The sequence below is a fragment of the Schistosoma haematobium genome, chromosome ZW (assembly GCF_000699445.3).
Source record: "Schistosoma haematobium chromosome ZW, whole genome shotgun sequence".
NCBI classification, from domain to species: Eukaryota; Metazoa; Platyhelminthes; class Trematoda; order Strigeidida; family Schistosomatidae; genus Schistosoma; species Schistosoma haematobium.
In genome coordinates, this window is record NC_067195.1 from 21,404,519 (window position 1) to 21,420,157 (window position 15,639).

The following is a 15,639-nucleotide window of genomic DNA, read 5'->3' on the forward strand; positions in this document are numbered from 1 at the left end:
CTAGGTGGTAGACAGATATGTTTATGCGTATGCATTCCGTACCAAGCAGCCGGGTCAGCGGGGAGAATAGTTAATAGGGGAAAATTCCTCGAATAAAGCGTGGAATTCATCATCACGCGAATAAAAAGTAACAAGGATTCGGCACACATAAATGGGAGTCTATTATATTAATACTATTGTTGTCGCTATCCGTCATGTGTATATTAAATATTAAAAGATAATATGAAAATATACGACAGACGTGGATAGATAAATCATAGACTCACCGAATTGGCTCCTTTAGAAGATTTGACCAGGGGTTGAGGCGTTTTCCAAACTTTGGGATCACCAATTGTAGCGTGGTGTCGAGTTGGGATTAACTATGAACACCGCTACCAAGAAACACGTGCCAAATAAATCAGAAGGCGTAGGTTGAACGTAACCAAAGAGATCCATAAAATCTCCGAGAAGCCAAATACCAGAAGGCAATTAGTGGACCAAGTCGATGTTTATTTGCTGGCGATCTCGTGGCATCGAAAGGATACCGAGATCGTGCCAGGATACAACCTTGGTTACAGAAGGTAACCGAATTCGCGCGAAGTTACAATCGAAGTGCGAGAATAAGAATGGAAGCACAAAATAGCTGTCATTAGCACAGTCAAGCAAAAGCACATTAAAACAGTCACTGGTACACTTGGTTATAATAATAATTGTTTTTATTAAACCAGTCGTGTTCTCGTGATAAATGTGAGTCACTACAAGTCCTTGTAGGTATCGCCGACTACTTGTTGATGTACATGAAAAGCCCATTTAGTTAAAGCTCTTATTCCGTTCATAGTCATTTGAAATTATTCTGTCTAATTGATTTTGTTGATATGTTACACTTATTTGTTGTATTTGTAGTTTTAAACGATAGACGATGCTTCCTCAAGGCCAACCAGCCGGGTTGATAAAACTGTCCGGCGTGTTATGATCCAGACTCCAAAGCAGTCACCTGTGTACTGTCCTGGGCATACACGTCCGGTCGTTGATATCTGTTATAGCGGAGAGACAGATTGCGGACATCTTTTCATCACTGCTTCAAAAGGTACGTATATTAAACAGGACTGCATGGTGATCATGCAAATCCTTATTTAACTGTGCTCAAACAATCTCGACTTATGATAGGGATAAATGTTAATGGTACACAATTCAATGCCGTTAACCAAAATATCGGATAATTAGAACGTAATTATGTCCAGTCCAATGGTCAATTCCAGAGGGGAACCCATTAACCGGTGGTGAGACCCAATCTCATTATCTTGGGGAAAATTTTGGGGTTTTTCTGCCATCTTCCCAAAGTTTTTCATAGCGGTTTCCCCAAAGTAGGGAGACTGAGGACCCTTAGAAAGTTCACCTACTTACAAGATTCAAAAGTGGGCCATAAATTAGTACTAGTATTAGGTTGTAACTTTGGAAGTTAGTGTTAGAAGTTAGATTTAGAGTTTCCATCACAAAAGGACATCAGTCATGATGCTAAGATGCTGTTTAGACTTAGTTATTAATAAGTTTTAAGCCAAAATCGTAGACTAACACCAATTTCATTGGTTCATTCATAGATTAATTTTGCCGCTAAGCCATCTGCCACTAACCCTGTGAAATGGTGTGTGGTTAAGACCTTTAGGCAGTTTCAATGGCTGTATCTTTAAATCAATTTAACAAACTTGTCTTAAACCATTCTGATTCTTGTAATAATCTATTTACATATTTCCTCTTTTTCTTTATACTACTTAATTAGTCTGAACGTGTTTAGATGAAATTTCATCTTCAGCATATTTCAAAACTAAGAAATATCGCTTACTGAGTGTTGTAATAGTAGTCCAAGACCATAAGGTGGCTCATTTTCAAGGACATATCTCCTATACTCACACGACTACATACCTCGGACCCAAGATCTTCTAACCTTTGATTCACAATTACCGCACCTTCATAGACGAATTTCAGCTTCATTAGATTCAGTTGTTGGGCCTGTTTGTCAGTCCATCCTCTGGATAACTTGGTGTTGGTTTGACCGGCCTCAGAGTTTGACTTGGGGGAGTTCGGGGCTAGTCATAGTTTGGCCATTTTAGCCCTTTTCATGTGTGAGGAAGTAGAGACACTGTAGGCACTGGTTGTTCGGGCTAGGTGGTTTATTACCACCACTTCATTATGGTTATCATTAGGTCCTTTCTAACCTTGACTTCATATTATATAACCGGGTTGAAATCATTCATTTTCTATAGTTCCTAAGGTTTTTTAGATCTTGCGTTTTGTTCTTCATTTGTTAAGTTTCTGATTCGCCTTACATTTTCTACTAGTCTTTATTTTGCAGCAAATAGAAACAACATATAACCACTTTCCCAGCAAAGACCAATCAATAAACAATAAGGCAAAGAAATAAAACAACAGGGAACTAGCCATTGTAGAACTATTCCCAGATTAAAGGGGGACCACAATAACTTTTGCTCCACTTATCTATTTTAAGCTATCTGAAGTCCCATCATCTGATATATTGTAAACAGAAAGGTATCAGTCTCCACTTAAGTTCAAATCAAAAATCAAAGACTGGGATTTCACCATAATCTTTCAAATGGTCGTATTCTAGCCGTAAACCATCGATTACTTCAGGGGACGAGTTATGGAAAAGTTATTGTCAAGTGACCTTACTTTCATAGCGCAATTGTCATGTGCAATAAATGTTAGTCCAGATAGATTTTATTTTGTGTTTAAATGCCATCAGTGTCTATTTTATTTAATTTTGTTTTTCAGAACACAGATCACTTAATTTCGTTTATTTTTTTATTTCAGATGGTAAAGCAATTCTGCGCCAAGGTGATACAGGAGATTGGATTGGAACATTTTTAGGTCATAAAGGAGCTGTCTGGTCGTGTGTCTTAGACAAGCATGCTACTAAGGCTGCTACAGGGGCGGCGGATTTCACTGCCAAAGTATGGGATGCAAACTCCGGTTCGGAGCTCCTTTCAATCACCCAAGATCATATTGTTCGGTGCGTTGACTTGAGCAAAACTGACTCAGGCGCAAAATTACTCACTGCTAATAACTGGAAAAAGATTTCGGTCTATGATCTAAACGCTCCTAAATCACGTAAATTATTTCACTTTCGTGTTTGAGATTATGTTCGTCTGGTGTTGCATAAATTATTTTTATGATCTCATTAATACCACTCATGTTTTTTATCTGCCTCATTTAGCCATATCCGTATTCGGGGGACACGAACAAATAATTCGTCGACTGCTATGGTGTGGCGAAGATAAACTTGCTTTATCCATATCGGAGGATAAAACTATCCGGTTAGTGCATCAATTTAGTTTTTTGTTAAATATGTAGGTAGTATGTACTTGGGTCTCACAAGTTAATTCAGATGTAACTGGTGAAGAATTTGCATCTTATTATGTTTCAATTCTGCTCAAAAGCACGTCCTAGATTATTTATCTTTATTTGAACACAAATATTGGTGCAAGGGGGCACCAGATATATATGCTCCACACACGTAACGTAATGGACAATAAATGTTTGCATTTACTATTCGATTATGCCCTTCATTTTATAATAACCTTATTAGAATAGAACATCGATACAGGTATGCAGATGATTTATGTAACGTAAAATCAAACAGAAAAGTTTGGGCTACCACATTATATAGCAAATCACAAAAGCTGATAAAATAAAATTCAGAGTAACCAATAGTCAACATCTTATGTTTAAACTTTTATATGTACTTATCAATCTTGGCTAATGAGATATTTAATGTAAAGAGACCTTAAACTTCCGATCTTCATTCTAGTGTTGACAGTGTAAAATCCGTTCTTTAGTAGGAAGTAGATATGTTTGATTTTACACCCTGTTCACGCTAATCAGTAAAATTTGTTCAAACAAATGTTGGTGCAAAGGGACACCAAAATGTATTTGCGCCACAATGAAAATGAAATTTTGAATAGGTAACGAAAAAAATAAGTATAATACAAACGAACGAAAATAAATAAAAATTGGGAAGCAAGAGTGGAGAAATAACGGAAGAAGCAGTTGAAAAAAGCACGTCTAGTAAAGGTTCATTCAATCCAAGAAGTTCTCTTTTGTTGAAACAGTAGTTGTCAAACGCTTTCAAACAACCCAGTCAGTTAGTTCCCTAACCGGATGGCCACGACCGTCCTTAAAAAGGCCCGGAGGTAACTTAGCTTGGTCTGGTGGAGTTGGAGTTCCTTGCGGATTTTCACTTCGTTTGTCTGATCAGTTGATACAGGATAGGCAAGACGAAACAGTCTGGTCGATGTCGCCAGGGCAACAGACCAGCTGAGCTGTTCCTCGACGAACTCTGCCTGTCGTCGAAGACGTTGAGTTTGATCAGCTCAACAGGTTGTTCACTCACACCAGATTTTTTCAGTGGCTCGAATGAATTGAAAGAGCGTCGTGGAGTTGTCGGATATAGCTGCTGCTTCCAACTCGTTAGCACGCTCCAACCATCAGGCTTTTCGGTTCTCACGTAAATTTTACACAATTTTACTACGTAAGTCTATTTCGCGGTTAGCCGAAGTAGACCGATGTGCCTCAACGAATTGTAAGAAGCTTATTTAAATTTAATGCTTATAAGCGAGGTGTTTCGCGAAGCCGTAAGCAATCCCCATTGCGTCACAAAAATTCAGCAGCAAATAAGTAGTGTACTTATATGCCTTCACATGAGTCAATACGTCGTAATTATCAGTCTACGAATTTAAAATATCACCGGTTATGACAAATTTGATCTCTTCTTAGTAGTCATTTCCCGTATTCCTTGTGTGTTGATTTTATTATCACATTCTGTGCAGAATATTAACGGTTTGACATATTCTCATGGATATAGCTTGTGGGATCTCCGAGATATTCTGAAGCCAGCTGCAGTTCATCAGATATGGTCCAAGGAATTATCAGACCCAGTCAACGATATTCAATTCCATATCCCTTATAATGAAGATCAAGTGAAAGCTGTGGTAGCATGTGGAAACTCAATCCAGACTTATACGTTTGACTGGCGTTATAGCAACGTGATAGAAGCACCTGAAGCTTTCCCAAAATTCAGTCTATCGTGTCCAGTAAATTCTGTCAGCTTGCATCCCACTGAAAAATTACTTGTATGTGGTGGAGATGATCACATAATATATCGATTAAATTCGGAAACTGGTGAAATATTAGGTAATATTCTGGGATGCTTTACTATATTAAATTATTTCTGAGTATTTTATGGTACAGCGTTGTGATCTGATGAATTAAATGAGTTTTTATAACTTTGACTACCATAAACGATGAACGAATCTAGCTAAAAAAATTGTTAGATCCGCCCATGGAAGACAAGCGTATAAGTGTATTTTCAATGTTTATCAAAACAGAACAATTAATTAGCGTATTAAAACGTCGACAACATAATAAGTATTGAGCAGTTTAGTAAGCCTCTAAAATATAACTCATTTACATTCAAAATAATAGGTTTCGCAAGTTATTCGGGTTACGTGACCATCCATATCAATTTGAAGTAAAATTTGGTTCGCTTGAGAAATTCTCAAATGAATGTAAGAGATACTTTTACATGATGAACTACTACAACAGTTTGTAATTGAAACGCTTAATAAGCATATGGCTTACATCAAAAACCAATGCTGACTAGTATTGGGGATGGTTGTGTTGTGCCAGAAAAACGCTGATCACTTATACTAGGAACGGGGTCCCCTGTAATTCTCACGATGCGAAGTAAGAACAGAAAGACTGGTATAAGTGAAGATTTGTTTGCCCCAAAACACGACGACTGGCTGTATTTAAAACATATTGAACAGAGAACCAAGTAAAATTGGCCAGATATTAAGGATAAGCGCCACTTGGTTCGAAGTCATCAGAGCTTGAATCTTCTGAGATACCAATTTTATTGGGAGCCTCATTTGTAGATAATGGATCATTGTAGTAATCAGCATCTATAGAAATTGTATTAGGTTTCCGACCATCATTCGATGCATCTGATATATTTTCTGGTAAAAGAGAATCTCAATAATAAGATCCATCAGAAACTTCTGTCGCAGAATGATGAGACCCTTTTGGAGCAGCTGCATTCAGTGTACTGCTCGGTTTTTGTGTTTCATGGTCGGTTATTGAAACAATTCTATGAAAATTCAACAGGGCGTCTGTTTGTGCGCTGGATTAGTCACTGTCTGCACATGCTGTTTCGGGAATAATGAAGTTTGAGTCCATTACCGGGCATGTTTCTGGAATGGAGAGTACTGGACCACCAGGCGGATCTTGAGTGGCTGTTGTACCGTTTGAAATACGGTTTATCGAGGATTCATTGGGGCTGCAATCATTTTCCAGCTCTGTGTGCAGTTGAGAAATCAGTCCATCCACTTCCGTCGCATCTCCAAAGCATGAGTGACTTAACAGCTGCGTGCGTAATTTGATTAAAAACTCCAACTGTCGTCCAAATAGCAGTTGTAATCGATCGGAAGGGAGAGTCATTATCTGAATCAACATCGGTAATGATAATTACTGTGATTAATGACCAATGTCGTTGAAGGACACTGATGACAAATTTGGTTGCTGAAGGCTGACTTTGGATTGTAATTGGTTTACCTCGTCGCCGCCAATTGTTGTGCCGGAAAAACACTGATCACTTATACTCGGAGCGAGGGGTCCCTGCAATTCCCACGATGCGAAATAAGAACACAAAACTGGTATAAGTGATGATTTATTAGCCCCAAAACACGACGACGAACGATGATCAAAATAGTCTAAAATACACTGGTTTATATATTGATTTTACACCCATTTTTGATTAATAATTAGAATAAAATCACATGTATGAAAAATACTTAGTTATAACAAATCACATACTGAGCATAGTTCATGTCAATTTAATACAAGAATATCGTATATTATACAGAAGAAAATATCATACGACAAAAGAAAACAAATACTACCGTGAATGATCATCACATTGAATTAGAATGAATGTAATGTTGAATAAGACTCATAATGAGTAAATCAATCGGAAATTGATTTTTTTTCTTCCCATCATATCAGGTTGGAAGAAAGTTATGGACGGCCAAACCAAAACGTGGCATCAGTGCTTAAAGTCACTAACCTCTAGTCTTAGCCATGTTGGTAGATGCAGATTACTTGGTTAGGTTCCACATGACTATCGTAACATTGGAGACTCTGGGTGACATGGTTCAGAATCGATCACGGTGGTGTAGGTGTATACAATCTTTGTATTCCCTTAAACCGCAAGATTAAAATTGCTTTATATCTTTCTCTCTACGAACTAATTCATTATTCCTGTATTATATCTTTATACACTATTTTTCTTTTGTATATTACTACCATTGAAGTAACTACTATGAATTTGATGTTCATCTTGTGCTAATAAGATGTGGCAACTTGGACCGATGCATATATGTGCCTGGTCCTACGTTGTAGCTGACTGGCAGATCAAAAGACAATTATCGTTACCTCTTAGGTGAAGGTGTCATGAAATAGAGACTTGTTGATTAATCAGCTTTGATTCTACATCCAAATGAGTCTAATTTTTGAGTTGTTGATTAATGATCTAGATACAAATGATATCCATATTTTACATTGACTACTAGACAAAAAGTGGTTTTCGAGGTGTAATATACATGCTTTTGAAAGCCGTATGGCTGTTACTTTCCCTTTAAAATTCAGAGTCATTTTTCAAGAAATATGGTGACATTATATAACAGTTTTGTGGTAAAATAATTTTTCAGATCGTGTCATAAGAAAAAGCATTTTATGGTTTGTGCAACTTTCTTCCTATCAGTATATATTCGAGTCAAATAAATCTAAGTCATTCAATGTTCTAAATCGTCTACTTTACAATCCAGCTCTAACGTTTATCTAGTTAGTTTATGTTTTATTTCTTTATCCTAGAAACCTGCAAGGGACATTTTGGCCCTCTACATTGTGTTAGATTTTCTCCCGATGGACACGTTTATGCAAGCGGTAGTGAAGATGGCACTGTTCGTTTGTGGCAAACTGTTGTTGGAAGTGACTTTGGATTATGGAGATTGACTGTACCGAATGAAGTTTCTGCTGTTAATTGCTCAAATTTATCTGTATCTGCCAAAGATCACTGTAACACGAATTTAGCCGAAGTACCGGCTACTGGTGATACTATTAATAGTTGATCCTTTTACATATTTTTTTCATTATGAATCTCATCAGAAATATTATTGTGGTTTTTATAATCCATACCATTATGTTAATGCTATAGTAAATTTCAACCATAAACTACTTCTGCTGAGAAATAATTAAGAGGACTTTGTACAGTACTGACTTCAGTTGTCAACCCTGTCAACAGTTTTATGAATAGAATATTTTTGATAAAATATGAAATTTATTTACTCGTCGTTTGTTTTATTCACACTGCAGATCATTAAAATCAATGCTCAGTATTAGGGTGTGTAAATTCTGTTTCTCTTCAATTGTATTAGCTTCTCTACAATGCTTATATTGATATTTCGATACCTCATGGAGTGTAAAACGATCATTGGTCAAAATACTTCAAGAACAATGCCTGAACTACCTCGTCTTATTTACTCTAGTCTAGATAACCATGCGGTATTGCGTGCATTCATATAGTATGGTTTGAAACTGGTCATGAATTTCATAGTTCGTTATTATTACAATCAGGATAATATGGGGGAGATAACTGCTTTATTTTAGCTAACTTGAATAGCTTAAAAGAGTGAACATGTAAGATTATTTCATTAGTTTACTTACTGTCATTGTCATAGTTCGATTCCATAAAAGTAAACTCATTTGGAAGTTGAGGGAAAGTCATTGTTTTCTACACGTTACCTTACGTTTACCTGGCCATAGGAACTAATCAGGATCTCGTCCCAGTATATTCGGACTAGTAATTCACGATAATATAACATCCTTTATTTGTGAAATCGTATTGAAATGAACCGATGCGTATTGTTTATTACCAACAAGGGGCACACCAACTTGTAAGTAGACATCAATCTGTCAAATCTTCACAGACATTTCTTAACTAAAAATGGTCATTGTGTTTTAAAACAAGTAATAACGGTGTTAAAATGCAAAATCGGAATTTCATGCGCAAAGCTCATTCAAAAGAACTGCTGGATACTACAGTATATCTACCATACTGGGAACATAATATAATTACCTGATGTGGCGTCTTTCGAAAGAATAGCCACCCAAGTAGTTACATAGTCTATAAATTTTAAGAGCAATGTACAGATGAGGATTAATTTCTTTCCGATTGAGTCAAATTTAATTACGATGTCTAAAACACCTACAAAGTGTGGTCATTCTTGGGATAGAAAATGTGTGATTCCCACACAACAGTAATTAAACGTCTGATACTTTGTGAACTTAAGCAGCAATCAATACCAGCCGAACAAGAGCAGAAAAAGCCAAGGCACAAGCTGAATACACAGAAGTAAACAAGGGAGTGAAGAGGAGCATCAGAACCGACACGCAAATATGTGGAAGATCTAGCAATGACGGCGGAAAAGGCTGCAAGAGAAGGAAACATGAAACAATTGTATGATACAACAAAGAAGCTCGCTTGAAATTATCGTAAACCAGAACGACCAGTGAAAGGCAAAGTAATTGCCAACATTGAAGAACAGCGAAACAGGTGGGTAGAGCACTTCAAAGAACCCTTGAATTGACCAGCCCCACAGAACCCACCCAACCTTAAAGCAGCGCCCACGGACCTCCCAATTGATGTTGGCCACCAACAATTGAAGAGATTAGTATGACCATCAAACAAATCAAGAGTGGCAAAGCAGCGGGACCAGACAATATTTCAGCAGAGGCACTGAAGGCGGACGGAGCAGTAACTGCAAAGATACTCCACATTCTCTTCAGCAAGATTTGGGATGAAGAACAAGTATCAACAGACTGGAAAGAAGGACTTCTGATCAAAATACCGAAGAAAGGCGATCTCAGCAAGTGTGATAACTACAGAGGCATCGCTCTTTTCTCAATACCGGGAAAAGTCTTCAGCAGGGTATTGTTAAACAGGATGAAGGACTATGTAGACGCCCAACTTCGAGACCAACAAGCTAAATTCTGTAAGGATCGATCGTGTACAGACCAAATTGCAACACTACGGATCATTGTGGAACAATCAATTGAATGGAACTCATCACTCTATATCAACTTCATTGACTACGAAGAAGCATTTGATAGCGGGGACAGGGCAACACTATGGATCTGATGCAGATGTGAAGGCGCTGATCGGCAAGACAAGAACAGTATATTTACAACTGAAGAACATCTGCAAGTCAAAACAATTGTCAACCAACACCAAGGTCAGAATTGTCAAAAATGTTGAGACAGTTCTACTGTATGGGGCGGAAACGTGGAGAACTACGAAAGCCATCATCCAGAAGACACAATTGTTTATTAACAGTTGTCTACGCAAAGTACTTCGGATCCGTTGGCCGGACACTATTAGCAACAACGTACTGTGGGAGAGAACAAACCAGATCCCAGCGGAGGCATAGATCAGGAAGAAGCGCTGGAGGTGGATGGGACACACATTGAGGAAAGCGTTTAACTGCGTCACAAGGCAAGCCCTCGCATGGAATCCTCAAGGTCAAATGAGGAGAGGACGACTTAAGAACACATTAAGCTTAGAAATGGAGATATAAAAAGAAGGAACAAAAATTGGATAGGACTGGAAAGGAAGGCCCAGGACGAAGCGGGCTGGAGATTGCTGGTCGGCGGCCTATGCGCCATTGGAAGTAACAGGCGTAAGTAAGTACTTTGTGAACTTGCTTCGTACACCCGGGTCATATCTTGATTTATTTGTAATTTCGATGATGTATACCCTAGACATTTTCATCAATTTGAATGCGAAGTTATTTTAACTAAGCAGCTTATTTCCTAGACACTTGAATAATTAACATAATATAGATTTAGGTGAATGACGAATAGATAAATCACGTTGGATATTTCATCTGTCTGAAAACCCAATATTCCTAAAAGTTCTCCCACAGAATCTGGTGTTTTGGTGAATGTCGTTGGAAATATCCAGTACTTAATATTAAAAACAAATGAATCGTCGAACCACAATACTAAAGGATGAATTATATAAAACTTAATTGACGTCGTCGTTGGTGCACAGCTATTAGCTTTATTCTAACCTACATCAATTAGATCGCTCGGGGAGCAATTCATAAAGATTCTAACCTGACAATCGAGTTGCATTTGTAAGCTAAGAAACCTTCAATACTGTACATATATAGAAAAGGTACGAAGAACCCGCAAGTTTCGAATCATTATGGACTCGGGGAACATTCTTCTATCAAAAGGAAAATTATTCCTCCAGATAAGTCTATAAGTATGGAGTTATAGAGCGTAAATATAAACTAGGAAACTACACTCACAGTCAGAAATGGATACCAGTAGTTAACGGAATCCAAGGGATACCCAACACTGGAGAGTAGACAATTCATTGAAGGTAAACAAAGGCCTAGATTGTAGCGTTCTCAGAAGGAGAAAATAAGATTCTAGCCCAAGGCATGATTAAAATAAATCAATGCTACAAGAAGTTCTCATAATAACTGTTGGTATTCGTCACAATTGCTACTGCAATGATGTACCTGGATACAATTATAGCTACTTATAATTATTAAGTAGTATAGTGAGTATATAGCTAAAATCATGTAGATGTTAGAGGATAAATTTATCTTCTCTGTGCAACAACTTAATGTCCACACAGTCACAGCTCATTGAACTACATAAAAAGATGAAAATTCTTTGACTCCCCCACTGAATAAGAGCTAATTCATGTTAATGCATAACCTATGGTTGACCTCATCACACATTTATGGATACTGATATCAAGAAGCATAGGATTTCCAACCATACTACACATCATTTCATCAGATCTATGATTCATCATCACTGACTACGAATGTAAAACATTACAAAGCTTGAGTGAATGACAAAATCACTCTGAATGAGGTTTGTGAATCGTCACAAGTGAAGCTAAAGAATCACTGGACACCTGAGCAAGCACCACTACACAAGTTTGTTACAGACGTTTTTCGAGATGCTCCCAAGCTCAGACAGTTCAACGTAGCTCTCCGTATCAAATCACAAAACTTAAAAAGCCTACTAGAATATAAAATCACCATGGAGAACAACTAGTAAGGGATTAAAGAAGTGACGACTTGAACATGCTAAGAAGTGATGGGTCCAAAGAAGCATCAGAGCATACAATGAATCTCTATTAACACACTGGGTAAGATTCAGGGGTGGTCGAGAAAATACCAGTTAAAAACAGCCGAATGAATGCAGTGAAGGTAGCTCTCAGATCGAATATACAGAAGCAAACAGATGGGTGGTGAAGAATATCGGAACCGACAGGCAGATATACATAAAGACCTGACAATTGCAGTGAAACAAGCTGTAAGAGAAGGAAACATGAAAAAGCTATTCGATACGGTGAAGAAGCTTGGAGGGAAATACAGAGAAGCAGAGCAGTCAGTCGGGAACAAAGAAGGCAAACCAATCACTGAGGATCAACAACAGCGAGATAGATAGGTAGAGTAGTGTGAAGACCTATCGAATTGATCGGCATCGCTGAGCACAGCCAACATTGAGGCAGCCCCGCCAACAATCAAAGGAATTCTCAAAGCCACCAGACAATTCAAGAATGCCATAGGAATAGTTGGACTGGACAGCATACTAGCTGGGGCACTTCAATCAGATATGAAGGCAACTGCAAACCTGCTCCACGTTCTCTCCAGAAAGATGTGGAATGGAGAACAAGTACTAACAGACTGGAGAAGGATACTTCACCAACGTACCGAAGAAAGGAGACCTTAGTAAGTGCGAGAACTACTGAGGGAACACGCTACTGCCAGTGACTAGTAAAGTTTTCAAAAAAGTGTTGGTAAGCCGAAAGAATGCTTCAGTGGACATCCGACTTCAAGATCAACAAATTGTCTGACGTAAGGATAGATCGCATACAGACCAAACTGAGACACTACGGGTCATTATTGAATAACTAGCTGAATGGAACTCACTGATTCACGTCAGTTTCCTTCACTATACGAAACCCCTCTACCGAACGGATAAGATATTCCTTGGCAACATGAAGTATATGGGAAGATCGTCATCATCATACAGAACTCCTACGTTGGACTGAGCTGCGACAGCGTGCATAAAGGATAACTCACAGGTGCATTCCAAATGAGGGCTGGTATCAGACAAGGCTACCTATCCTCCCTTTGATGGTCTTTCACTGGATTACGAAAATCTCAAGAGCTTACGAGAAGTGAGAAAAACAGTAGACACTCTGGACACAGCTGGATGCCTTGGACTTTGCATATGACATGGTCCCGTTATCTCATATATAGTAAAAGTGCAAGTGAACACTGCCAGTGTAGCAGCGGTCTCTACAGAAGTCAGTCTCAACGTTCGTGAGGGACTCGAATCACACTCGATGGCCAGCTTTCACGTACCGAGACTCCTCAAAACAACTGTCACCCAAGATTAAAGTCAGAATTTACAACACTAACGTCAAGAAAGTTCTATTTTAGGGTGATAAAACTTAAAGAACTACCACCATCATCATCAAAATAATACAGATATTTATGAACAGTCAGTCGAGAAGCGAATTGGGAAAAGACATTGGAGATGTATTGTGACATGCTTTGTGCAAACCACTACCCTCTATCACAGGGAACGTTCTAACTTTGAATTCCCCAGGCTAAAGGAAATGTGACCGACTGAAGAATATATGGCTCTTGGAATTCGGGCGCAGACATCAACATCACGAACACCTGTTGGAAATAACTGGGAAGGAAAACCTAGGACAAAGTTGATTGGAGATCCCTGGTCGGTGGTTCATGCTATATGAAAAAGTAGTAGGCTTCAATATCGAAACAATTTACGCGAATAATTCACTTCACGTTGTCTTTTGCTGGACATATTTTACAATATACAGACGAAGTTTTGAATGAGATGTTATCGAATAATACTACAATATATGTTTCACTACCATGAAAGTTAAACATTGCAGCAGCTATATCCTAGTGGGCAGATGTTTTAAATATTCCACTACTTCTATTATTTTTTCAGTGGAGTATTGAATGAAAATCAAGTTATGCTAAGCAGTGACGTCTCCAAAACCAGGACTCACGAGCAAAAGACACCAGTGACATATTACCTTCAGCACTATTTGGTAAACATGCATCCAATTCACTCATCAAATCCCAAATAAGCTATTGACAGTGTACTAAGTTTTCTTCATGTTAGGTCTATTAGTTATTCCATTTTATATCACTACTCTCAATCCGAATTTTTCCTGATTTATTTAAAATTTACCAAGTTATTATTACTAGTTTTTCCAATGTGTTTCTTCTTTATTCCTTAGTATATGGGAAAATTGATATCTTCGTCGGAATGTCGCCACAAAATCCTAATTGTCAGATAAACTACAGTTATCATTTTAGAAAGACGAATTTTCTCTTTCTTATAATATAAGTCGAATTTTATTTATTTGAATTCAAGAATTATATGGCATAATGAATAGTTAATTTTGCAATTTTAAATGTAAGACTGCTCATGGATGTGTTAAGAATAGACATAAAGCCCACGATAATGAGAGTTGCATATAGATATAGTTAATATCTCTCGAATTGGTTGATATATATATATATATATATATATATATATATATATATATGACTTTCGTTATTGCCGAGAAAAATTATCCGACAAGTTCACTCACGTTTAAAAATGATCGTAATTTAAAATGATAAATTGTCAAGCATGTTGTTTTTAAATATTGTGCTTATTCAATTTTAGCCATAACCTTACAATATAAATTGTAACAAATAATTTTGTAACTGTCAGTAAAGATAATTAATGCATAGAATCGTCTAGAGACCTTGTAAATGTGATTTCTAATCATTTTAATTTGTATTAAACATTGTTACTTTTTTCTTTATCTTATTGCAATTAGACTAAATTCAGCTAAAATGTATTATGAAATTACATTAAGAGTATGCATTTGAAGTGGTAGCTTGTTTCTTCCTTTATATAATTTTTACTTCATGTCTATAAACATTGTAACACAACATCCTCAAACTGTGATGCACTAATACAGTTCAGTTTATAACAATAAAATATGATACTCTTCTCAATAGATCTTATTTAACTGCAAGTTTTTGTCAAGCATACGTAAAACACAGTGAGGTTAACAAACATATAAAACAATGTGTTGATGATGTTTGAAAGACTTGGACTGAAAATTCACTGTTATATGTTACAAGTTCCTGTTAGTGACCAAAATGGGGTACCTACATCACAACGTAGACTTCAATAGACTTTTGCTCCAAATATTTAATGACACCTTTGAAAATAGCACCATACTCCTCAGATTTTCGTCTTTGTACAAATTAACTCTCTAACGTAAAATATATTTATAAAGTTATCTCTTCAAACAATTGTTTATAAAAGAACAGAGAGTACTTTAATAGTATAAATTGTAATTGTCTGCCTCAATTAACCGGTATCCGCACCTTTTGCTATCAACATATACAGTTTTTAATAATACGACTTAATGATATCACACTATTTACCTTGAGAACG

The 15,639-nt window shown here is 37.3% G+C and overlaps 1 protein-coding gene across 1 annotated transcript; it reads left to right on the forward strand.

Moving 5' to 3' along the window:
* Positions 1–948: 948 nt before the first annotated feature.
* Positions 949–14,475, forward strand: MS3_00003018 (uncharacterized protein; the record flags this gene model as incomplete). The annotated part of the gene is made up of 6 exons (XM_012942725.3): positions 949–1,066; positions 2,806–3,102; positions 3,209–3,308; positions 4,856–5,184; positions 7,921–8,745; positions 14,420–14,475. The coding sequence occupies 5 exons, from the start codon at positions 949–951 to the stop codon at positions 8,175–8,177; spliced, it is 1,101 nt and encodes a 366-aa protein (XP_012798179.1). The 3' UTR covers positions 8,178–8,745; positions 14,420–14,475.
* Positions 14,476–15,639: the final 1,164 nt, after the last annotated feature.